Below are 27,868 nucleotides of genomic sequence, written 5' to 3' on the forward strand. Positions count from 1 at the left end.
CTTAGAATATTTTTACTGCTTGGAGAGATCTGCATTGCTTGATAAGGCTCCCTACAAGGCCTTCACCTGTAAGCTTTAAAGAAGCAAGAAGTCTGGCTACAGACCAAAATTATATCCTGAGACTCATGAACCTCTTGTGCATTATCTCTGACCCACAGCAAAACAAGCTTTCTACATCTAGGAAAGAGCAGGATTCAGGGAGGCTTTGAAATGGCAAGCTATATTCCACACATGCCAACTATCACCTCTGTAATAGCTTCCTAGCTTGCCACTGAAGATGTTTGAGCCAGGACAAGACAAGAGCTAGAATAGAAAATACTATTTCAGTTGGAAGGGACCTACAACCATCATCTAGGCCAACTGCCTGACCTGTTCAGGGCTGACCAAGTTAAAGCATGTTATTAAAGGCATTGCCCAAATGCCTCATAAACACTGACAGGCTTGGGGCATCAACCACCTCTCTAGGAATGCTGTTCCAGTGTTTGACCACCCTCTCGGTAAAGAAATGCTTCCCAATGTCCAGTTTAAACCTCCCCTGGTGCAGCTTTGCATCATTCCCATGCGTCCTTATCACTGGATCCCAGAGAGAAGAGCTCAATACCTCCCTCTCCCTTTCCCCTCCTCAGGAAGCTGTAGAGAGCAGTAAGGTCGCCCCTCAGCCTCCTTTTCTCCAAACTAGCCAAAAGTCAAGACCTTAGCCGCTCCTCACAGGACATTCCTCCCAGCCCTTTCACCAGCTTTTATGCTTCTACCTCTTTTCTTCTCCCTTTACACATCTTTACCAGACCACCTTTGTACCCAAGGAAAAATTTGCCCATGTCTATGGGAAGGGGGAGGCGGGGGCTATCCTTACTGTGGCCCCCAAATACATAAATACATGCTATTATCTTTAACAGGTTTAAGACAGACACACCACATAAAAATTTCATGGGAAGTACAATTCAAGTGTTATTTTACCTAGCTGCCTTCTCATCTCTAAAGGCTTTTTTCCACTGGGATCCGAGTTGTTCTAGGAATGTTATTCCACTTAAAATACACACTTCCATTAGCTGGCAGGGATTCCCGTACTGTTTCAGCTCCTTATATATATGTACTTTCTCCACACACCAGCTTTCTTTACCAGACGCATTTTATTGTGCGTTTCGTGCTAAAAACAGATTTGACAAGAATGGTCTTGACGTTCATTTTACATAACAGAAATAAAGTGGCAAAATCACATGGTAGATTTTTAGAAGGCAAGCCAGACTCAAAATATACTTAGACATCACTTTGATACCACTGAAAAGAAATTTCTCAGTTCTCACAGCGTGGGTAGTATCAACTTCTACTTAAAACAAGTCCTGAAGTATTAAACATGACTTTTTCTTATAGACTTTTGGCCTTCTTTATCTATTGGGCTCTCAATTTATCCCAAACATAACAGGATAAAAGTGACAGAAAATTGGCCCCAAAGTTCCCAGTGCCTGCAGAATGAATCATGCTGTATAAAGCATAAACATGAGCTATTCTGCTGATTCTAATCAGTTTTTTAAAATTATGTAATATTCAAGAAGTTTGTGTTCCTTTGAGCTTTTTCTTGTGAGAGAGTATATTTTGATCCATTAACACTAAATAAGTCAGAAAAAAGATCAGTCCCCTCCTTTATCCACTACTTGCTGCCCGCAAAGGCTCAAGAAAATGTTAGCCAGAAATGGAACAACTTATTTTTAGGTGAAATTTCAGTTGGATTTGGGGGGATGGAGATGAGCTTAATTGAAGTATTGTCAAAGGAGACTGGAAGTTCTTTCATTAACAGAAGCTGCACTGCTTCTCATTTTTTTCTGGTGAGGGATTTTCCTCTCTCTTATTTGTCCAAGTTTCTTTGGCAGATTTATACTTCCCTATTTTGACAGTCATTAGACTACTGGCTCTTAACGCAGGCTGAATACAACGGCGCACTTAAGTACATGATAAAAGTCTGTCAGATAAGCAATACTTCCTCTTTCAGAGAGTAATCAGTTCATTATTAAGTATACTTACTATAAAGAAATCTGCTAATTTAATCAGCAAAATACCACCATCCTACTGTTTGCTCATGTGTATTCAATGAAGACATCCTGCGAACAAAGTACATGTACTTCACCCTTTCAAACAAGTATTTTTAAGCAAAACCCAATATGGAATCATTAAAACCACTGCATCTTATAGTCCTTAAGAAGTTTCTCCATATGATAATTTCTGAAATATCACAATGAAGTTTGAGAATACAATATCAATATGCTTCTTTCAGTGAAATTAACACTTACTTTTGTCATCTGTCTTTGCTGTAATCTGACTTTTAATTACCCTACAAAGACAATAGAAACTTTAAAGAGCATTTACATGTTTGAATCACTGTTCATTACTTCTGTGGCAATCAATAACATTGACAATAAACATGATTTTTTTTTTTAAAAACTAAAACGTGAAGTACCTCAGTTACAGAAATGAAAGAGGAGGGTGGGGCAGTAGAATTTGCCAATCAAAATGCATCGAGGGCTAAGAATTTCTGTGTCTTGATCATGCCAGTCACTGGGATGTCAACAGGAGTTCAGAGCTCTTAACTTTTCTCAGAAACATATCTCATCATTGGTCTGGCTCTAAGTTCACAAAAAATAAGCATGTCACACAGCTGCTTGTAAAAGTTGTTCAGGTACTCCTACCCTGTCTCTTACATTTGTACCTCATGGGGCTGAGAACTGTTTTAACTGAAGCATAGCTACCACACATAGGGGTCTTAAACACTAACTTACATTGCCAATGACGGCTCTATTCTATTCTCCGTGATGCTTTATCCTTGATGGTAGGAAGCAATAAGTGTGTTTGGTTTTGTTTGTTTTGGGTTTGCGGGTTTTTTTTTTTGAATACAGAATAGCTTAGTAAATGTCTTTACCTGCATAGACATTTTTTTCTCTTTAACCTTTTTAAAGAAAATAGTAGCACTACATATAATATACACAAGAGAATTATGTTTTGGGGACATGTTTGCAGGTGCTCTCTCACACATAGTTTTGCAAAATAGGAAACTTGTAATTGTCTCAGAAAACAAATACATAAACAATACACAAAATGGCTGGCACAGTGTAAATTAAAGCATTAAATTAATTTCTAAATCCTCTGAGCCCTCGGTTGCTAGAGATGGTAGTCGATAGTAGTAAAAAAAATTGCCTCCTTGAAATGTGCTTGGTGGACAGCAGCTTGATGATTGGCAGCACAAATAGAAGACAAACGAGAAAGCCTTCAATCTGCAGCTGATGCACAGGAAGAACATGGGGAGCTGAGTTTACAATAGAGAAAACATTACCAAGCTAATGGCACAGGCAATCATTTGACCACCATGCATCTCTGATAGCAGCAGGGCATCCATTTTCAGTTAAGTGTTAGAGTACCTTTTTGCTTTCTGACCACTGCAGGGGTAAAACAACCTAGTGCGTGAAACCCACTGACTGGTAATAAATTACTATATTGGATACTTTTTGTTTTCTTTCAGCAATGACTTTACTGTGTATTCCTGCTATCATTACCAATTAAAGTGGAGATCACGTTAGCAAGCTATATCTAACTGTATATCAGTCCCTACGCTCCAATTGCTTTGGCAAGTATCACAGGGTCAAGAGGCTCCTTTGACCTTTATCAGCTAAGTCTCTCTGACCACTCACTATTTGAGGCAATCTCAGCTGAACAGATGGACACTTTTGCAGACTCTATAAAGCTTAGAATATAAAGATAAATGAAATTGTGTTTGGGGCTTCAAACTGGTTTATGAGCATAAAATATTGTTAGCAAGTTCCACAAAAATCTCAGATTTCAAATAGCACATCTTAAACCTATACCATGAACACAACACCTCTTTATCTACTAGAAAATTGTATTTCTTTGTTGTAGCTTCTACAGATAAAACTAAAAACTTGATAGAAACTTACATGTCTAGTTAGTACAAAGTCACTCCTGAATATCGAAAGCCTAATTTAATTACTTTAATCATTGAAAGACAAGCAATAAGAAAATTTAATAGGGCCTTTTACCATGACAGTCAGTTAGAGCAGCATACAGCACACAATAAAACAGATCATTCAGTGGAAGAATACTAAAACAGTTGGATACTACAGAGCATTCAGAGAAGGCTTGGACCTTCGTTTCAAATTTCCCTATCTTAAGTTTCTTAAAAGCCCTTACTCTTTAATACTGCACCAAAATTTTAGTCATACTACATAAGAGAAAGCTTCAAATTCCTTAGGTGATGCTTGAATAACTGGTAATAATTAGACATAGTCTTGCAATCATATTTATGTATTTGTAACTGAAAAACAATCTATTGTTCAACAGTAACATTGAATGGTCTTTTGTTTGAACTAAATCACATCAGCAAACCTGCCTTATTAAGTTCATAACCTTAAGTAACAAATGTTATACAGGCTTAACTAGATTTAGTGTTGAAAATTTCTTAAGTTGGATAAAACCTTGGGTTTTTTTTTTTTTGTTTTTTTTTTGTTTTTTTTTTTTAAGCCTGGCTTGATTTTCAGAAGAATAAATTCCCAAGAGGTAAAATTCTGATCTACACCTTTCTGCAGGATGTCATGGATGTTTCATAGGAATACTGCCCCAAAACATTTTTTAGTCCTTCATTCTAATATCATCCCAATTCAACCAACAATTCAAAACAGTCTTACTAACAATGAACCCACTGTCATTTGCAAATACACAGCTATTGTCTTTTCTTGCTCAGCTGAAAGGATGAACAATCCAGTGTATGTGCAAAGATGCATTTAGTTAAAAATAGTTACAAACAGCAGGTATGTAACTGAAATAGCTCTTAAACATACACCATACGCCATCTCTAAAAGAATCCACATAGGAAGAAAGGATGCAAATTATCAGCTACGCTTTCATCTCCACGCAAAGACCATATGCACCTTCTAATCCAATATCACTCCTACCAGCAATCCACACATGGACATTCCTATGTCTAACCCTGCCTACCTCCTGGAGCTTCGAATTTAGGGAGCACGTGAACAGTTTCTGTCACTAAAAGGATCCATAGCCTCCCAAAGTGGGCAGACAGGTCAGGCCTACCCTCTCCAAAGCAATGCTGGCCTTATGCATAGGGTGAGGATCATATATAGTAAAGGTGTTACTATACCAAGGTCATTCATATTCCTTACCTTCAGACACTAGTCATAGGACAGAGGATCCTCTTGAGGGGGGCATTCAGAACTTTTTTTCTTATTAATTTTCCCTTTTTAAACCCCAGTATATAAAGAACTAAGTGTAAAAAGCCTGGAGTCAATAGTGGTGCCCCAGGTTGCTTTCACATGCAATCTATGCTTGACCTGAGGCTTCATCATTTGGACAACGCAGTCCCAAAGGTGCCAATTTGTGATAAATTTTCCCACATGAACAAATGTTTATTTAAACTGCTTTGAACTTGCCTTACATTATTTTTATTATATTATTCATTACAACTCTGGTCATATTACTGAGGATGCCCAGATCCTCCTAAGGATCCATCTCCCACACAGAAAAGGCTACCATATTTTTTGAGCTTACATCACCAATGTTTGTTTATCAATTTAAATGCAACACAAGCAGAGTCAACCTCCTTCCCTCCAACACTATTATCTTTCTCTTTTTTTTTTTTTTTTAATCCAGTGGAGAGTGTTACTATCTTTGCAGCACTTTGAACAGTAATTCTGGCATCGCTCCTGATGAGTCTGTGGCACAATGTACGTAATTAAGCCAAGGAGTCTTCAAAGCTCAAGCTGTGCGATGAATGGACTAAGCGACTGGATAACCCCCCCCTTTTTATCATGTATGGAAGACCACCATCAGGCAGATTGTTGGCCAGATGGATCTACTGGGCACAACAAATTTTTAATTGTTCAGGGAGAATTGCTAACACATCTATTCTCAATGTAGAGACCTGGTATGAAAATGAAGTGTTTCTCATGTTTTGTTTTCATGTCCACACTGTCTGTCTTGCCTCTCTATCACAAATACTGAACTTAAATTTTTCATTGGATTTAATGCAAGTGTACATATAAAAGTGATCCTGGAGACAAATCATAACATGATATCAAAGAATAACTGGTAAGTAAAGCTAATATACAGAATATTCTTCACATTAGTTTTCAACAGCAGGAAACAATAAAGCTAATGCACAAAATATTCTTCACATTCGTTTTCAACAGCAGGAAACAAGTCTACATTTTGTTTTTCAGAAAAAGATTTGAAGAAATATATGATATATAGACAACTTTGTACAGACAACTTTTGCTTTGCTCTACAATTCATATCACTACCTGTCTGAGCACACTATCACAAAGGCAATTCTAAACACAATACATTTAACAAAGTCTCTTCTAACCTTTTTATTACAGAAAGAATATAAAAATGAACTGGAGATCCACCCATCTCAAAATAAGATCCGTCTTTGACACAGACAGTCTCTGCACCATGAAAAGTTTAGATGGAAGGGAAGGATAAGATATTTTTAAATGAAGTCTTATTAATTTATATACTCAATATTTAAATACTCTATCTTAATACATTAACTTATCTTGAATGTAGAAGTAAATTCCCTAACCATATCTTTAGAAATATATAGGGATCAGCGATGGGTGGTAGCCAAAACATTTTCAGCCTTGCTTAGCACTTAGGAAGAAAAGCCACAAGATGGAACATCCCCCACGTTTCCTAGATCATCAACTGGACAAACAAGGCTACAGCAATCCACAAAACACAGACTACTGACTTATGGATCTAGGAATTATTATACTGAACAATTTACTGGATGAATGAACATCCAAATATCTGTGAGAATAATGCTGAACACAGATACTGCCAACATGACCTTAGAAGGAGGGTAAAAGCATGAGAATATTGCTTTGTCCTAAGAAGGATTGATGTATATAAAAATTAAGTTACCAACCCATGGCTGGCTGCTGACTCCAACTGAAATAACGTATTTGCCCAGGGCTGCTCTGATAGTGCATTTCCCATATTGGATTATAACAGTCCCACCCATAAAATTTATCTGCGTAAAAAGTACTAGATCAAATCGTGAGCAAGAGATTTCTACTACAGAAAAAGAACAAAAGAAATCATGGGATTAAATTCTTAAACATTAAAATCCTGTCTACCCTAGAAAATGTCATTCTTGAAGACTCAGGAATATGCAAGCTGGACTTTCTTCAGATCCCGTATCATTCTAGGATGTATCAGGACAGCAGAAAATCTCTGTACCCATAGATTTCATACTGTTCTTTCCTTGAGAGCTATTCAGTCTTACTGAAGGCAGTAGAACTGCATAGGCTTCCAAGAGGACAATATTTGCAAACATTCTCAGACATATCTGGTTGGCTGATTCATCCTTTCCCATAAGTATTGCGAAAACCAAATCTGACCACCAGAACAAATTAAGGTTTGAGTATTAATATGTAGAAAAACATGTCAAGAGAATGGAAATGTAACTACTGCTGTTGCTTTGTTTGTTTTAAATTGAACCACAGTTTAGCTTAGTATTTTTTTTCTGCTATTTAACTGAAACAAGAGATTCAATTAGTTATCAGAATGAAGCTAGCAGATAGCAAGTCTTTCTTTTGCAGAGGTTTGGCATTGCAAGTCCTAGTTCTATAATTGCATTTAAGGTGCCAATGTATTTCTGAAAAAGCCACTGCTCTTTTTTTTAATAGGTGTGTGAGGCAGAAACCTAGGAAAGTCTCAGAGATCTGAATTCGTGTTGATACTTTTCTTCACTAAAACAATACTAATTAAACTATAAGAGGCCGGGAACTTAATAATCTTTTCTGTTCTAAGCATTATCACAACTGTAAAGATTCCACCATCCTCCTGTCATGAACGGTGAAGAATTCTCAAGAACATCACTGGACAATGTGAAAATATAAAGGTTATAACAAAGATGTAATTTATTTTAGAATTATTAGAATTAGGTAGAGCACTTACAAGGAAAATTAATTAGGCTGATCTACAGAAGAAATCACATCTTAGGGACTAGAAAGTAGTAAAGGTAAAATGTAAGACAGGAAAATTCGAACTGTATATGACTCCACACCCAGAACTAAAAGAAACAATCATAAGTGGAGAATAAGTTACAATGAACGGCTCTTCAGTAGGATAGAAACGGTATGTTTCTATCCATAAAGATATATTCCTAAAAAAAAAAAACAAGTACAAACTTTGCTACGGTTCCCAAGGGACAGAGAAGGGAATTGCAGCGTGACAGTTGAGGTATGGGAGAGGAAGACAGCAACAGCTAGGTTAGCTTCAATAAATGGTCCTTCAATGTGAAATACTTCACAAGGACTATTGATATTGACCTTAGAATTATTTCTAGTAGGACACTGCAGCACCTTCTTTAGCTCTAGCACAGGGTCCAATTAGTTGTCTAGGCAGGGAAAACAAAAATTTTAAGTCAGTCACCTTCAGTACAACAACAGAGAAAAAAGTTTGTAGAAGTATATAGAAACAGTGTCGGAAGCATTGAAATAAATAGTTAAGACATATTCTCACATTTCTGTCAGCCTGTGTTACTTACTATCCACATGTGCAAGAGTAAAGTGAGCTACAGTATCACAATGGCAGCTTTTTGCTTTCATTTTGCTTTGAGGTAAATAATGAAGAAAACACTGAAATCAACAAATTCTTGACTTGGTGGACCAATTCAGAAAACTGCAGTAACTTTCAGCAAAGCTGACACGTGGCCCAAGCTATCAATATCTCTCAGGATCACGATGCCTTTTTAACTTGTATCAATTTAGTCTCATAACTCTGAAATTATTATTACTTCACTGTAGTTATGTTGCTACCTTAGTCCCTTGATAAAGTACTTAATTGTGAAATTCCACAGGAAATGTAGTACTGAAATGCTTTGCATCTGAGATATAGGAAATATATATATATACACACACACACACAGACCCCTTTGTTTCTTCACTCATTTTCTTATTACACTTAATTAATATACTACTAAATATAGCTTCTGACACCAGTCCCAGTAAAAAAAATAGAAATACCCTGGCAGCAACAACATAAAGGTTGCCAGCATTCTACTACTTTGTTCTACTTTGGTTTTAATAATCCACTTCATACAAATGATCAAGATCTGTAATTCCTCATAATAATACTCTAAATATTATAAAAGGAAAGAAATAAAAGGAATCCATGTCTAGCATACCATTGCTTATGGTACCACTCCTGATTTTGTATTTGATAAGTATTATTTGGTATTTGTGTTTGTAACTTATTTCCATTTTTCTATCAACTTTTCCATCAGTAAGATTTAGCTAGTAGTGATTTTTCCAGGCTTCCAATAACCATTTTATTTTCAAATTGCATCCTTTACTGTTCTAAAACAACTAATTGCTTTTGTCCTACAGCCTTCATTTGTCTCTTACTTATTCTGTGCAGCAACATAACAAAGTAGATATTTCTTTTATTATTTATAATTTCTGTACATTCTTGTTTTAAGCAACTACAAAAAATATAAACTTTGGCTTTCCTACTAAGAAAATACCTCTGTTTCAGAAGCATCTTGCCTTTACATTTTTTGTTTCCAGCAGAATATGTATGCTATTACATAAGTGAATAATAAGTTCTTTAGAACAACTAATACTAGGTACATGTCCATTTAAAATGTTTAAAATGCATTTACAAGTGTTACAGTAACTGGTACTTAACTGCTCTGGTCATAATTATTTCTAATAACTGCATAAATCAAAAGGAATTTGTACAGATCTTGTGTAAACACTTATTTAGATATTTTGACTCTACTTTCTGCACCATACATTAACACTCAAAGAACAGTATTTTAAGAAATTGTTGAGTGAATATATCAAGCAATAAATATACCTAACATTCCTATAAAAGCTCATACGTAAATATGAAAATACATTTTTCCCCCCCTCATCTGTCTTGTCTTATACACGCAGTATAAATTTCCCTCTTCTGGTCTAGCTCTTCACTAGTACAATTCAGCAGTCCAACATTTAGCAGTTATTGCACAGATTTTAGAAGTTGCTCTTCCTCCAACATTTTTACCCAGAAGAAGCTCTAATTACATTATTGAAATCACTAGAAATATCAGACATATAAACACAGATTTATATCCAAATTATTTAAGCTGAAAAGCTAGGAAACTTGCTAACATGAAAGCTTTCTGGAACATCAGGAAAACAATTCCCAGACATATCCAGCTTTTTATGCGCATCAATAAAATCTTCATATGACGCACTGAAGCATTTCAGGTTTTTTTTTTTTAAGCCAGCTTTTCACACAGCCCCAATTTTCAAATATAACTATGACTTAAATGTACAATGAGAGCTAGTTCCATATAAACACCATGAGCACACAATCTAGCGTGTAGTCTATTGTAATTAAGACCAGTGATTCAATACCTATTGCTACTGGCCAGGTATCATAGCAACCTTGTGTCACTGAATACTGCTGGAAAACTGTTCAGCACCAGCAAGACTATGCTTCAGGAAAATCTACAATGGCACTACAGATTGTCAACATCTGTGGGGGTTGATACAGGGAGAACAACAAAGAAATCTGCTTTAAAAAACCCTATGCTTAGAAAATTGACAGGTATACTACAGTAACACTACAAAAAGGAAAAAGAGAGAGAGGGAAAGGAAAGACCATTTTTTGTCATTAGTTACATAACTTATGCACCCACATCCTGATATCCATCCATATAGGCTGAAAATTGAAATAATGCTGCATTACCGCATTGTTTATGTATATCCACAAAGTACTGTCTTTTTCTTTTTTTTTGTTTTTACTAAACACAAGCATCATTCATCACCAACATTAATCTGAAAATAAAAGACCCACTTTTAAAATAATATTTAAACTTCCACAAATGAACTCTAGATAGTCTTGTATAAATCTGCAAAAAAAGAAAAAAACAGGTTACTATGAACAAGAACCCAATATTGATTTTTCTGCGGTGCAGTAAAGCATCTCCATTCTATTTGGCTGCTGTCAAAGCCACTCTTTAACAGCTGGAGTCAAATTGCACTATTTACAGCAAGAGCCCTTGTCAAGTGGACCATAAGTATTCTAACAATACACTATTCAAATGGCACTTTGCCACACAAATTGCTGACTTGATGAATACCCTGTGTCAATGACTAAGGCCAATATAAAAGTTTCATTTTTATGAGAGGTTTTACATTCACATATTAAGTAAAGCTTTCTTGAAGAACTATTAAGCTATATATTTTGGGTCTTTTGACATTGAAAATAATTAAAATCTGTTTAAATATATCAAGGGGATTTGACAACATTAATATGGATCTTGTGTTAACTGCATTTGTCACACTCATCTGTTATTGGTACTCCCACTGGCACGTGCAGTACAATAAAAGAATTAAAATGCTCAAAACACCATGAAATCAAAGCATTCTGCTTTTGTATCTGTGATTTACATGATGACAAATGTTTTGAAAGAAAGCCTTTGAAGCTGGACTGCTGTGTGAGGATATTTTTCTTCTTTCTTCTTAGGATGGAGTAAAGAGACCATTACTTTGCAAATGTTATTTTATCTTAAATATATTATTAATGATGAAACAACTTAATAATAAATATCAAGAAAAAATGCTGAATCTTTTTGTGATCTTCATGTGGATCATCTCATTGTACAAAATAAGGATCACTCAAATGTAATACCAACAGGACAGAATAGCTACCCCTCATTTTTTCTGTTACATAAATCTTCTGATATTGAATTCTTAAAAAAGAGGGAAGAATTGACCACTTTTTTTTTTTTAAATAGAAATGTTATTAACAATTTAGTGTGTTGTTAAATTTCTAATACACAATTTGCCAAAGAAGCAAACTGATAATGATACTCATTGTATACATGCATACTAAAACCTTTTGATAACCTGAAAGTTTCACAATAGTTTCATCTGTGTGGTCATTATACGCTTCTTAATATGGTATGAAATATTGAACTCTCCAATATCCACAGAACTCTCACTAATTTCATGGGATCTGGATTTCAGCAGGCTATTTCAAGATGCTAAAATACAATGACCCAAAAGAGTCAATAGAGCACTTTTTGAAAAACCTAGGAAAAAAGTTTCCCGCATAAGAACTAAGAAAAACAGCAGACTTCATAACAAGCCTTCATTTCAGCAATAACAAAACAGTGTAAAAAAAGCCACAGAGCTCTACGCTCCTTTTGTGTGGCCCGCATTGGGCTTCTGGAATAGCATTAAGGGGATCTCCATTGTTATATTCTTCCCAGGTTCAGCTACATCCTATAGACTTAGCCTCCAGCATCTCCCACACCAATATACAGAACCTGCTCTAATGGGGATGGATGTGGGAAGAAGTGCTGGATGTCATGGATGACAGATTTTTGATGAATGAAAAGTGGTTTCCCAAGTATATTTATTATATAAATATATATAATACATATACTTCATTTATTAGGAAAATAGACTACAATAACATGACCATAATGACAAAAAGCAGGTGAAATTAGAAAAAAGATATTTTGACAGTCATAAGGAAGTCTAAGAGACATCAATAATATTCTCTCAATAAAAAGTCTTCATTGGGACAAGATAATTAATGAACAAAGTTTAAACAAGAAAATGGAATATTTTATTGAGAAGTCAGAGCAGCTGAGATGTATGTCTGATCACGACAAGCACTACAAATTATTACAACTCCACTGCTGCTTATTGTGATATTACTTCCAATTCAAGATCGTGATAATCCCCAAAGCATGTTAAACTCCACACTTCAGAAGTTACCAAAAACTATCTTCCCATATTCCACGAGCAGCACATTTTCTTTCCAGCCACTTTGTTAAATCCATGCAATTTTCAATTTAATAGGTATGACCAAAACTACACACCAAACGCAACTACTATAACTTTTTCTGTTGTTCCTCTTTAAAAAGGCAGAAATAAAACTATTCCTTTTAATAAACTAACAGTGAGATCAGATTCTGTGTCAATGGCCAGCTAGTGCACCATCTGCCCCACAACGTGCTCAGCAGGATTACGCTCTAATAAGACTTTCAGAAAATGGGATCAAAAAGAACTTGAGAAATCTGACTAAGGTTAGTAAAAGGTCAAAGGTAAATATTAAGACTTAAACAGTAATCATTATAAAGTCAAAGTTATATGTAAAGTTGTAGGTACAATAAAGAAAAAGACCAGAAAAGAAAATTCAAGAATGAGGACTTGGATTAAGTTGTACTTTACCAGACAGAATTTTGGAATATCCAGTATTTCATTTACCATAATTAATTAAGCCAGAAAAAGGTCAGAGACCATTCTGAGGGCTGTTTTCACGTGTGAGTTGAGAAAAAGCATTTTTCATCTTCCCATACTTGTGGGAAGGTATTTTTGATTTACATTCAAGGTTGAGGAATAGCAGACATGACTTTCTCCGTTTATTGCAGAAAACGGAATTCCCAAAACCCATTAATTAAAAAGTGGTAAACATGAACAAACATTGAGGCCCTATTCTTAAGATACACTCCTATCAAGAGCTCAGGGAATATATTCACTCCTGACGCATGAACAGGGTTTTCAGAAAAATGTATGCACCATTATCTTCCAACCTGAATAAGGTAATAGCTACCTCGTTGAACTTGAGATTGTATTAAATTTGAGAGAGTTTTAATAATTGGTTTTACATTTAGCAAATACAGGCTTTTTAAATATCTACTAATAACTGATAAAAATATAGATATATCTAGGCCACAAGCAAATAGAATGACTTTTGGATTTTCAACCTTACTTCTCATTATATGGTGTCTCTACACTCATTTTTTCAGCTTTAACAGCATGTTAACACTAGTTTCAGTATGGTATTTCCTTCTATTAGTTTTTGAAAACAAAAAGAAAGAGCACATCTTTTCCATCAGTCACAATTATTTGGTTTAATGACTTCTGTAAAGAGATTGTTAGATAAAGCCAAGTACAGTGCCTGGCCAAATCTCTCCTGAAGACTGTCATACCTATTTGCAGCCCAGTATCTCACAAGAACATCGCCATCCTCTTTTCAGCCAGTAAGGTGCCCAATTTAATTGCACTAATATAAATGTAAGGCACTTGCACTCTGTGTTCTGTGATGATGTTAAGAGAAAACAAACACCCAGTAAAAACTAGCATTGAATGACAACAGGAACCTGCAGTTTCATAGAAAAGCAATAATGGAAGTGCCAGCAGCATTGTGCCATGATGTGCTTTTTCTCAAGACATACATCCGAACTGGTGGGTTCAGCTGTTCTGACGGTACTGCTAATAGGGGCAGTCATAAGCCACAGGCATACGGAAATAGGGTCTAACTATGGGTGCTAAGTCTCTGAGAAAATCCTTCTGAGATGATCTACTGGTGACCTCGCATAAGGCACTCCCCCCCCCCCCATCTTCCCCATTTGTTCTGTGTAATGGGGTTGAAGGCATAAAAACTGAGCCAGTCAGAACAAGGCTTTATAAACTTAAAACCAAGCCTCCATGCCACTTACACAGGGCTACACATCAGTGAAGGTGAAAGGGTAAAGAATTTGGATGACAACTCATTGCTCTTGAGAAACACTCTACTCCTCATTCTTACCTTATCTGAAGATTTTTCTGTATGGGTAAGATTGTAAGAGGCCATGCCATGCTTATAAGAGCTAGACGGTTTGTATCCAGCATTTTTATTTCTTTTTGACTCTTGAGATACAGGAAGTAGAGCATCTGCCACAAAGTATTCTGAATCTTCAATGGAAGTAAGAATTGCTTTTGCTGTTTCACCTGTTTCATGTCGTTCCAGCGTGCCTAGAGAAACACAAGAGAAGTTGTAATTTTTTCAAAGAATGACACTATTTCATATTTCAGCGTAAGTATAGTATTAACATAGTACATTTAATGTGAGCAGATAAATTATGAAACATTTACTGATGAGCTAACTAATTCCTCATCTCTGGACCTTAAAAATGTAATTTTACACAACAGTATTCTACAGCATTACTATGTTAAAAATATAAAGCCTTATTTCTAAAGAAATCACTACAGCAAATACCTTAGATTCAGACGACAAGAAACAAGATTTTTATATAATGTGCGAAGTCAGATGCAGTTTTCAAAAGGAACAAAGGAAATTCAGAATAACACTTGCCCTAACTCTGTTCAAATCAGCGTCATTTGTTTTTTCTCACAAAGCCCTCACAGAGCATCTATATCATTAACAGTGTAAACAATAACACATTTATGTAATATTTTAGTGCTGTCCTCTAGTGTTCTAGATTACAAACAGCAAGGGAAAGCTCAAATTTTTCCTTCCATTCCTAAAAACCATCCTTACCTCTGACACTTTTTAAACACCTGAATATACTACATGTAGCTTAGTAGTCAGGAATATGAATACAACATTTCAGAGACTCTTTCATCACTTGTGTGGCTCTAGGCAATCCAATTCCTTTAACTGTTATACCCAGTTATATTATTTCAGTAATAATTTTATTTAGTAATAATTTTAGTAATAGTACTTGATGTATAACTAACATTAAAGATACCTAAACTGAGCTTAAATGTATTTGAAATGAGCTCCTATTATATATTACACATTTCCTATAGGAATTAAACTCATAAGAAATTGCTGAAATGGCATGTTTCCTCTAAATACCAGATAAGAGACACATGAAGGATTTTAAAAGTATTAAATATCTGCTATAACGTGAAACTTTTTTCCCTTAAGTTTGAATTCTTTGTAGCCTCAAGTAATACAACATGAATTTTTCCTTTCACTGCTACCAGAAAAAATGTGTAACATTGAAGTTCTATCAGTAACACCTGCTAAAAATATTGGACTGGGATTGAGGGATCTCATACGATGAGTGTTTGTGTGTGTATGTATGTATAAAATCTCTTTATCTGAAATTATTTCTCTGAAACTCATCCATTCCTGTTCACTGTAGTATCACCTCTGTTACTTATATGGCCAAGAGTCTTTGAATTCAGAGCAGAACAAAGTAGTGCAATTGATGCTTTGTCACCTACAGAATCGATTGTATACCATAGATGATTATAATATTGCACTGAAAAAATAAGGATTAGCCTTATTAGCCAGTTGTTTTTAATACATCATTTTCTTCATCCCTCCCCAGGATTTGCAGCCAGTGTCAGGGATCATTACAGAACCGAATATTTACTGGAAGGTAAGCAAGTTGCCCAAAGATCTTTACAGTTGGACTGTCTACAAACACTTCAAAACAATGCTGGCTACAAAGCTCCCAACATCGCAAGATTTCAGTATTTCAGGAAGACAAAAACTATATTAATAGATGCCTACAAGGAAGGATTGTACAATTCATGCTAGATGTGAGTAAATACACATTCTTAAAAATATTATAGTGTTTGCAAAGTTAAGAAGTTTGGAAATAATACAGTCACACAACTAGTATTATTTTGGCCTCTTTCTATATGCAATGTAGTCTTTCAAGCTATGAGCATGTCCTATTTCCCCACAGAACTCCCTGCATCATTCAGAGCAAAAGATGAACAAGAGTCACCAGGGAAGTAGTTGTTCTCCCTTATTGTTAATTGTGAAGGACAAAGCTTTCTCTATGACCTTCTGCGGCAAGTCCACTATGCAGGGAATATTTATATGTATACACACACACAGATGTATCCATCCTTGTTTTCTGTATTACTTTTGTCTGTGCAATTCACTACTAGAGTACTCAAAGTGCTTCAGAAAGACTGTTATCATAATATCCCTGTGAAATTACAGGGTTTCATGTTATTTTTATGGGCAAGAAACTAAGGCAGAAATTACAATAAATTTTTAATAAATCCCAAGACTTTTGGGGGCATGGTATTAAATTTCAAAGACCTGATTATACATACTCTTTAGCATTAGACAGAACTTCAAAAATTCAAAACAGGTTTTGTTAGCTCCAGATGCGTATATGAGTGCCTCACCACCAGTCATCCCTCAGAGCCAGACCATTCTGTGAAATAATCTTGTGGATATGTAATAGAATACAATGATTTAAGGCTATCATACTACAGTGGCAAAAGAGGATAAAACCACTTTTCCAACAAAAATCAAGATCTGAGTTGCCCAACTTTTTATCCTCTGATATATGCATACACACTTGAGATTAAAAATGAAAATATATTTAAGACTTGCATTATTTTCCATATATTAGACCTTCTTCCCTGGCAACAGCTTCCGAGCCAGGTTTTCAACTTCTGATTGAAGGACAAATTTTTAGCTGAAAGAAAAAGAAACAGACCAGAAGAAGTGGTAAAGTTACAGAAGATGGGGACAGCAGCATTTCACATTTGAAGACCGTGGCCTGAATGGAATAAACAGACAGTCTTGATGTATGTGAAAACAAACTGATATTTTATATATTTTACACACACACACCTCTATCTTATTTTCAACTGCTGACAGATGTGTTTCTACATATTATAGACTTATGGATGCAAACTGAGAAACAACTGAACAGGTTGTCGGGTTACTGAACACTTCTGCTACCAAACTCTTTTCTAAGTGTCAGTGTCAGGACCACGCTATAGCAAGTATACCATTTTGTATGTGTAGTTTGGAGAAGAGAAAATTAACTTCTTATCAACCGAAAAAAATCCCTTCTGAGTTCATACTAGGCAAGAAATATGACTCAGCTTCTCACATAGAGGAGTTACAATTTTTTTTTTTTTTTTTAAAGCATGTTTATAGACAGGAACATTGAATAGAAAACAATGCCCTGGACAACAGCTTAGTTTCTTACTGACAGAAGGCTATGGTATCATAAGATGAATTTCAAAAACTAGAGTTCCATCTCTAAATCATTTATCATTCACAACAGCTATCTCAAATCCCTTAAGTAGCACCTTCTAGAAGATGGTTCCTTTCTTAAAAACATGCTTGCTTGCATATACTTCTTAATTATGGATCTCTGTATATATATGTACAGATTTGTGTGTACATCTGGAGCTGCAATAAAAGGGCATGAAGTGCATAGGAAAATGAGCATGATGGAAGAGGGTGGGTGATCATGAAAGTATTATGAAGTATTTATTTTATCCAGTGTACTTTACACTTCTGAAAAGTCCAAAATACTCATTTGCAGAATAGGTGGCAGAGACAAGAGATCTGTATTCTGCAATTCCTGAATATGTCTTTAAGAGAAACAAACGGGGCGGGGTGGAAGCAGGGAAGGGTGGAGAAACCTGTCTATGTGACAAAGACATTCTGACCACTGCAAACAGTCAAAAGAATACTGGGGCAGTGTGGTCATTATTCCAGAAAGAGTTATTTGTTAGGAATATGTCGTCTCCGATTTTAAAGGAAAATAAAAATACAAAGAGTAAGAAAAGACACAGCCTGTACATGGGAGTACAGGAAAGAGGACAGAAATAAAAACAACTCTCAAACCTGAAGTATTTTAAACACAAACATGCCCAAAAGCTTTTGATTGGGGAGCATAAAATAACAGTGGATGAAAGGGAAAAGATAGGGTTTTTCTATGTAGCAGCAACACCGCTGCCATGACCCCCTACTATACATACAAAATACAGGAAAAGAAAGTCTTATCTCTCTCAAGCTGTGACCATAGCAACCAAGTCTCAGGAACAGACAGGAGTGGAGTATTTCACTCTCCTGGGCAGCTTTGGACCACCAGATGTGACCGGCTAGAGACTCTTACAACATCTTATTCTTCTGGACCAAGTACTACAAATGGTGTCTCCTGGTGTTAGCGCTGTCCACGCAGTTCTCCAGGTTCTGCTCTTACTGAATGATGTATTTTTACTGGGGAGGTCATGCACATTATCCTGCCTCAAGACAAGGTATTCACTGACATCACATGACTTGTCATATCATCAAGCTCCAGTGCTTTCTGTTTGCTGTCACAGCTAAAGTATTAAAAATCCTCAGTATTGCAGTGCTGCTGTGACCTAGGAACTCAGCTGAATCTTACAGCATAACAGTGATCTGTGAATGAAAAACAGTTTCAGAATTGATTTTATTTAAAAAGAGCACGTGGTCAAGAACAAATCCTTTTGTTTACTGGTAGCCAAAACAAAAAACTCACCTTTCAGAACAAGTATCATCTGTAATATTAGCTGTTTTATTTTCTGTCAAGATCTTCCTTTCCATAAATACCTATTTCATCTGAAAAGAAACTCCCACGTTGTCCTGGTTTCGGCAGGGATAGAGTTAATTTCCTTCCTAGTAGCTGGTACAGTGCTGTGTGTTGGATTTAGGATGAGAACAATGTTGATAACACACCGATGTTTCAGTTGTTGCTGAGCAGTGCTTACACTAGTCAAGGACTTCTCAGCTCCCCATGCTCTACCGACTGAGCAGGCTGGAGGGGCACAAGAAGCCGGGAGGGGGCACAGCCAGGACAGCTGACCCCAACTGGCCAGAGGGACATTCCACACCATGGGACGTCATGCTCAGCACATAAACTGGGGGAAGCTGGCCGGGGGGGCCGCTGCTCAGGGACTGGCTGGGCATCTGTCGGCGGGTGGTGAGCAATTGTACTGTGCATCACTTGCTTTGTGTATTATTATTATAATATTATTATTATCATTTTATTTCAATTGTTAAACTGTTTTTATCTCAACCCACGAGTTTTTCTCACTTGTGCTCTTCCAATTCTCTCCCCCATCCCACCAGGGCAGGGGGGGAGTGAGCGAGCGGCTGCGTGGTGCTCAGTTGCTGACTGAGGTTAAACCATGACACGTGCTTTCTTCTATGCTGGCAGAGTCAGGCAAACAGAAGTTTTATGTTCCTCACTAGAAGATGCTTGAATTTTACAAGTCTATCATCCTGTCCTAAGACAGTGGTCAAGTACTTTGCTTGAAAAATTTCTCCTAACTGCTAGTGCTACCACTCTAATAGCAAATGGCCCAAAACAGATGGAACAAACATTGTGTTAAGTAAGCATATACATTTCCAACCAGTATCAAGACAAAAGTAAATGCAATCTAACAAATAGTAACCAGATAGATCAAACAAAAACCCAGCCTATTAAAAGCTAATAATCTCTAAAAGGATATTTTACATATCCTTTTACATCTCCATTAACAATGGAGATGCCCTGTGACTACAGCACTGTATAGAGGAGCATGTAGAGCGTCTTGGCAGACACCCCATAATGATTTTTGCATTTGGAAGATTCTGTCATGTAGTCCAACTGCTGTATGTTACTAACGTTCTTCAGAATATACACTTTCAGAATAGCATTAACAAACTGTCATCAGAATGCCCTTCAGCTAAAGAAAGCAGTGAAGAACAATTCAAAGAAAACTACCGGAATATCATATATAATGCAGGTTTACATATGTAGGTAAAAAGAGTAGTTCCCCAATGCAGCCAGTCCTTATCTCGGGATTTGTGCTGAAGACACAACACCCCAAAAGAAGGGACATTAAAACTCCCCTGTTCTCCTCCTGACTCAATCTAAGCTATTCTAAACAGCAAAGGACAATAATCCTGTAACAGGAATTGTTGAGATACAGTAAATGTGTTAAACTGGGCTGAACAGAAGTGGCCAGCTCTGAACTTGAGAGTGATGTGAGCAGTTTCTGTCTATTTCTTTATTACCATCTGAAACATGGAATGAGGGTGAGAATCCATTCCTTCGTGTCTGGAATGAAAACCCTCCCTGGTATGAACTCTTCTGTCTGACTACACTGACCACGTCAATCAGTTCTCATTTCCACTCTTGTTTTTTAAAATGTATATAATCTTACTTAATTATTAATAATAAAAAAGAATGAAGATCAACTATCAACTGTAAGAAACATTTTCAACACAGACACATACAGCTAAATTCCATACATGTTCCACCTAGTATACATAAAGTACATTAAAGTATGCATGTGTATGTATACATATGAATATAAAGATACCTGACTATTCTCAGTACAGAAGAGTGTGTCCTTAACTTCTGCAGATTGGGCAAAAGATGACATTGTTTTTTCTCTTTTTTCCTGAGACAGGCTTTTCCGAGCTCCGCTACCTTTTATTATTCTACATCAATAAGTAGTTACTGAACAATGACTCAAATTTAGATAACTATGAAATACTCAAGTTCAAGCTACAGACTGACCTGAAGCTTACATGTATAAAATATAAAATGCCATAAAAAAGGCAAAATATTAGTTAAGTTTTAACTTAAGGCTGACAAATTAAAACAAACAAAAAACCCCCTGCACACTAAACTTCCACAAAGCATATATATTCATGCTTAGGACTTATTTTGAATCATTCGCATTTTCAAAACATGCTAACCAATGTTTCCTCATCCTTTATGTCTTTTAGGAAGGGATTTAAATGACAGCATAAGATGTGCAGAGAAACTACAGTAAAATGGCAACCTTCCATCTTATTGCATGTTATCATTTGCATCATATATGCTACCTTTAACATATCTTGAATTTCTTCACAGAGCTGCTTTCTTTGAGAAAGATTGTCTAAACCAAAAATGGTTTAATGTTGCATTAAGTGTTAATTGTTTAATGTTACAGTACTCTTGGCCCAAGAAGTTATCTTGTCTCAGTTCAATAGTGCACAGCTGGGTTAACTCACTCCCTGCAGGTTCTCCCTTTCGCTAAGGATGCCTCTTAAGCATGAAGGTGGAGGGGGGAAGAGAAATCAGGAAGATCAACGCACATAGCGTCTGCCCTAACCATTAATGTTGAGGGTCAGACCATGACCTAAGAACAGAAGCAGCTAAATCACTAGAGCCTTTTTCCAAATACGAAAAGCTCCCTTCGGGGGAGAAACAAGCCTTTCACAGTCTTCAATTAACTCCTCTTAGTAATGCAACAGGGTGCTTAATATTTGAGCCATAGTTTTGTAAGGGCTATTCTTTACAGTTTCACAAGGGATGATGAAATTAGGTGCGATGTAACTGTTTGAGAGATCACTGTTAGGAATATCAAATGAGACCTATTTGTCCTAATATCAGAAAGAGTATGCACAAAAGTGTTTTTTGTATAACCAAGCAGACTTTAGGGCCCGTATTCTGGGTGCATTCACAGATGTACCTGACTTAAGATAAATCTGTTATTTAAACAAATTGCTTACCAATATTATATTGTGTAATTCTAAAAAGAAGGAAAGCAAAGATATTGTGTGGCTGTGAATTGACTGTGTAGAATTTGTGAGTGTGTGTACAAGACTGATTGAATGACAGGACTTTTTTTGAAGCACAGGGTTAGACTGAAACAAGAGAACTTTTACTCAAAATTCAGAGTGTCTTGGAAAAAAAACCACAAAAGTAAATGAAGCAATTAGTCATACACCATCTCTTCCTGAAAAACTTGCATCTCTCCAAGAGCCTTGAATGTTTTCATTCACACAAATTATGGCAATTTTATCAAAAGTTTAGTTTTACTATCCAAATGTCTAACAAGAGTTCACTAAAACAACTCTATAGGCATTTCTATCAAGTAATGCTTACCACAATTTGACCATTTTGAAGATTTATGCTTTATCACCAGTTAAAGATGAAGTTCATTGCCCTACTCACATGAACCGCATAGAGATCGACCTGGTGCCTAACAAAACCATTTCACAGTTACTGCATCTTACTCCCACAGATATATAAGTGACTTGGATTTCTGACCAGGGACACAGGATCCTACAGGCAAACTTTGTTAGCCAGACTCTTTTGCTCCCAATTATGTAAGAGATACGCATGTAGTGTGCATGTAGTATGTTTCGCAAAAGGCTTACCAGATGTAGTTACCAAGGACTCTAAAACTGTGTTTTCCATCAGCCCAGATCTTTTTTTTTTTTTTAAATGAACTCTGCATAGCCTAAAAAGGTAGTGACTGCTATGACTTTGACCCTAGCTACACCACAGCCTCCAGCATATGAAACGCAACCACTGGATTTATCAGCTAGGCCACACTCACCCACTCAAATCTAATTCTGACCAATGACCTGCAGAGAAAGAGACATATAGAAAGACAGAAAGACAGAGGGAGAGAAAGGAAAAATGAAAAATATATCAAAAGAGACTGTAAATTACTAAATCTTGCAGGGGCAAAAGGGTCACAGGAGTGTAATTATTGTTGCTTCTACAATTATCTAGGCATAAATGTATAGTAAATTAATGACCGAGTTTACTTTGATACAGTTCTAAGAGTTCCATTAAACTGTACAACTTATTTCCCCAGAGCCACCTGATGAAACCTAAACCTTGGTTTTCTAAATAGTTCAATCACTAATTTCTTTCCGAGATGAGAAGAGCCGTCAGACATACTAAATGAGGGTCTACTTAAAAAAGAAAACCCAAACCAAAACAAACAAAACCCTACACATTCTGCAACTCATGTGATACTTGCACAGAGTTTACCTGAGGTTTAGAAGACTTATTATTGTTGGTACCAATTATAAAAATATTGGTGCATATATAGCTACGTACAAATTATCTTTAAAGAGTGTTTGAAAATGTTCCAGCATGTTTGACCATCAGTATGATCAAAGGTTTGATCTGTAACACCACTATGTGCCGAGTAATTTCATTTTCTCCACAGCAAGGATGCCTCTGAAATAGAAGAGGTTTTATGTAACAGTTTAAATTACTCAATGTGACATTAACATTGCAAGAAACACTTTCAGAGTATTTCCGAACTCTTGTCTATTTTTCTAATTTTTTTTTAGCGATAGAAGTGATCATTCAAATGGATTTGACTAATGTTAGACACTGCATATTTTATGGGGGCTGCCAATCTCATTAAAAGCTTGTTTTAATTTACTGATACCTGTGTAGTTTTTAAATGCTTAAGTTTTCTGTGCTTGACAGCTACCTTAAGGTGGTGGGATTTTTTTTGTTTCTCAGCAAAAGTGTTTCAAACCATTTATCATTCATGTTAAAGTCATGAAACACATGGGTGTTTCATAAAATCTTCATGCCTTAAAGTATGGACTCAAAGCTGAACATTACACTTCTGAAATACACCGTCTTGTTCCCAAAGACAATTTTAACTGAAGCACCACTACCTTTTCTGTTTGCCCAAGCAAGAGAGGTCTATACAGAATCCATCCCACATGACAACAGGGAGTCAATCTTACAGTGAACGGAATTGATAGTCTTTCACTTACCTCTACTAAAAAAACCAAGCTATACACATGTAGAAAATTATGTATAAGTATCAACATAATGGTAAGTTTGCAAAGACAAGTCGTAATAGCAAAGAAAGTCTCTGAATTGAGGTAGCAGGCACTTTTATGCAAGTCTCTGGTGCATTGTATACATTAAACCATGTTTTTAAAATTACATAACACCTAGTGTGTTCTAAGAATAATTCTATAGAAAGCACTGTCATTTTTAGGATTCCTGCTTTGCTTAGATGCAGAAGTTCGAAGCCGAGGCAATCTTAATGCTTCAGCACTTGACAGGAAAATGGCACAAATATTATCAGTAAGCACTCAGATACCCAGATGGCAAAATACAAGAAAGTATTATATTCAGAAAAGGCTTCAAATAGGGCACAAATAGGGAAAGCAATACACATTAAACAGTGTGGATAAAACAAAATATTATATAGATATTTATTTAGTAATTGTCCTCAAGAGTTCAGAGGTACATGAAAAGAAAACTAAATTCAGAATTGCACAAATTAAATCCGTGCAATTAGATTCGCACAAATGGTCTTTAACCTTAACATCTCTGAGCTTTTCAAAGCTTAACTTTATAAACTTCTCCTCCAAACACATAAGTGTAGTTAGTTATATAACTGTACTTTAATCTCTATGTTTTTGTTTTTATTTTGTCATCTATAGCAATTCAATTTTATGTAGAAAACTTTAGTTATGTCCTCTATTTCTAATTAATTTAATTGTCCCGTATGTAATTAAATGGTACAGAATATTAACAAGTAAAAGATAAGGATTCATAAACAATTCAGAGGTGAGGATAGCCATCAAAAAAGAAAGTAAAACGTCAAGCAGGTACTTAATAAAAAGCTTATTATAACATTTATAATCAAATATCATCTTATGAATTATATTTCCCAGCAGTGCACATTTCAAGCAGATACAGTAGAATCACCACTGCCATTAACAGAAACACAGATTATGTACTAAAAATCACCATGATCGCCACAGCTTTTGTACAGATAGCAAGCACAATGTGGAAAAAAACTGTATCAAATCTGAAACTGATATATGAATAATTTATCTAAAGCGTTTTGTAAAAATGTGTTAGATAGTTTCAATCAGAAAAATTAATGGAGTTTCTTGTTCCCGAAGTACTGGATCATCCTTCAGATTATCCAGTGCTTTTGCAAAATTAAGAAATCAGGTTTTGTGTATAAAAAATAATTGTCCCTTTGTATGTAAAAATGAGGGGGCTTAGAGGTGAGGGGTGAGGTGAGGTGCTTAGAATATGACACAAAGTTTTTTGAACTTTGGCTTTAGAGCTCACGAGCCATTTTTAAAAAACAGCTTCTAAACAAGTAGTGAGAAATTATAATGGCACTACTACAATAACCTGTGAAAGCACCCTTACCGGTCCTCTGAAAAAGATCAGAGGAGGAGGTTTTCTGCATTTTGGACAGATTTCCCTTGTCATATGGGGTACGGTTCAGACTGATACCATGAATGCAAGCGAGCTGTGTCTGTACTTGAATTTATTCTAATATAGCACATTAGCAATAACAGTAGTGACCATGTCATAGACGACAATGCAATAAGACAATCCCCAGTGCCTTCAGATAAGAAGCCTGTAAGATGACTGAGCCCCCACGTCTTCTCAAACTGAAGTGCAGTAATGCCCCAGCACATCTCATAATTCCTTTGCCTTAACACCTTACATACTCTCCATTCAAACTATTTCATCTGCCATCTGAATCACTTAACCAGAAACAATCTTCCAAAAACATGGTTAACTACACAAATCCAAACTATTATTTATTGATGATTTTGACCTTTTCTAGTAAGAACTGTAAGCATACACTTAATTTTGACTATACAGGAGATCTGATCTCAGCCGAAATACTCTTTAGGCATATGTTTCAAATTTTTTTCTGTGTTGGGTCTAGCATCATGCAAAAGTTATCAAAACTTGCATTCCCTGGGCGAGTATGAAAAATACAATGTAGCCAGTGTAACATTAACTGCGTATTATTATGATAATAGAACAAAAAGTTTTATTAAGTGATGTTATTCTATTTTTAAACTCACACTAAGCATGCTGTAAAACAATAAAACAGAACAAGACTTGCAAGGCAGAAGGAAGTAACAGGAAATTAGTAGATGATTCATTCTGCAAGCATGATGAACTTCAAGGAATAAATTCATGTTAAACTAGTACTAATTGAAAGACTAAATCTACCTCAGATAAATGAAGATTGCTACCTCTGAGCAAGGAAGATTGCTCTTTAAAGTCTACCCATTCTTTCCTCACTCTCAATACATATTAGATAGAAATGTGGCTCAGTAGATGTGCTGCCATATGCTGTACACGGCAAGAAAAAAAAAACACTGATCCTTTTATTACTACATCTTATTGTACTGATATTTACCTTCTTTAAAAAAGCAAATATACCAACTGCTTAGGAAAATGTAAAAGCAATATAGATAACAGCTAATTTCCTTATTAAAGTGGATTTCAAGTGGTGGCTATTGGAAGAAATATTCTGCACTTTAATTAGAATACAATTTGTTATTGATTTTCATATTTGTCATCTAGCACACATAAGTTTGGAACATATCCTGTACACATGCTATATTAATATTCCAAATGTATTATTAGATCAATATTTATTGTCATGGAAAGATATTCCACTGTAATGGAAAGTTGCCATTTCCATATATTAAAATTTAGGCAAAATACATTAAACTACACAGATATAGAAAACAATACAGAAGCCATGAACTAATATCACTACCCACATGCAATAACAACATTTAAACTTAGACTAGAATAATTTTACTTTGTTCTGTAAAGCAAAGGACTAAAAGGATGGCATTCAATTTATCTTACTCTAGACCTGTAATAGCAGCAGGCAGTTAGCTTTGCTTTTCCCCTCCTCTTCTTTAGGCTCCCCTTGTAGTCAGTGGGGAAAAGATACAGACTTTTACTTATTCCTACTTCCTCCTGCTCATTACAAAAACAACATGAACTACTAGCTCATAGGTAGAGAACTTAAGTATAGATAGAAGTCTCAAGTTAGATAAGGTAAATTCCATTTGAAGTCAACTATACTCTTAGTATTTAACATATTTCAGCATAAATGATGCTGAAATGCCTATTTTTTGGAAAAAAGGCAGCCCATTGTACTCAGGCAACTTCCCATTGACAACATAAAATACGGAATCTTTGGCAATCTCATGAACAGAAGGTGCAACAAGTTGTACATGAAGTAGTACTGGCTTAGATTTTAATCTGTGTGACAATGTTTCTCCCACCCCATAAAGTGTAAAAAACCTACTATGAAAGCCCGCTAAAAGACAACTTAAATATTTTTAAAACTTCAGAAAGCTTTTTCAAAACATGTGTCAGCCTCTGTCGTAGGAAATGGGACGATGAACTGTTATGCATAATGAAGTCTTTCATATGCTTAAGGGGTCATCCTCTTAATTACCTGGCGGAAGGACAGTTTTGGAGCTAAATGGGCATAACTGAAAGACAGTCAATAGGTGTCCCTAAACTTTTGTAAAGTCACCTGTCAAATTCAACAGAATTATTGCTGACTCTACAACAGTGTAAATAGTGAAATATTCATGGAAATTCCTTAATCCACAGCCTGAAATTATAAACAGACTGGCTGTTTTCCCAGTTATCCATTAACTCTAGTACAGTAACACTGTTCAGATTTTTTTAAACTGCAAGCAGTGA

General features: G+C 35.9%; 1 protein-coding gene across 1 annotated transcript in view; it reads right to left on the minus strand.

Moving 5' to 3' along the window:
• The window catches only part of WDR72 (WD repeat domain 72), a 115,554-nt gene that overhangs the window by 63,010 nt on the left and 24,676 nt on the right, over positions 1-27,868 (minus strand). The window contains exon 13 of the mRNA XM_009323406.1: positions 14,623-14,828. Within this exon, the coding sequence (XP_009321681.1) occupies positions 14,623-14,828 (206 nt within the window). The remainder of the gene's footprint in view (positions 1-14,622; positions 14,829-27,868) is intronic.

This window comes from Pygoscelis adeliae, unplaced genomic scaffold (assembly GCF_000699105.1).
Source record: "Pygoscelis adeliae isolate BGI_AS28 unplaced genomic scaffold, ASM69910v1 Scaffold545, whole genome shotgun sequence".
NCBI lineage: Eukaryota > Metazoa > Chordata > Aves > Sphenisciformes > Spheniscidae > Pygoscelis > Pygoscelis adeliae.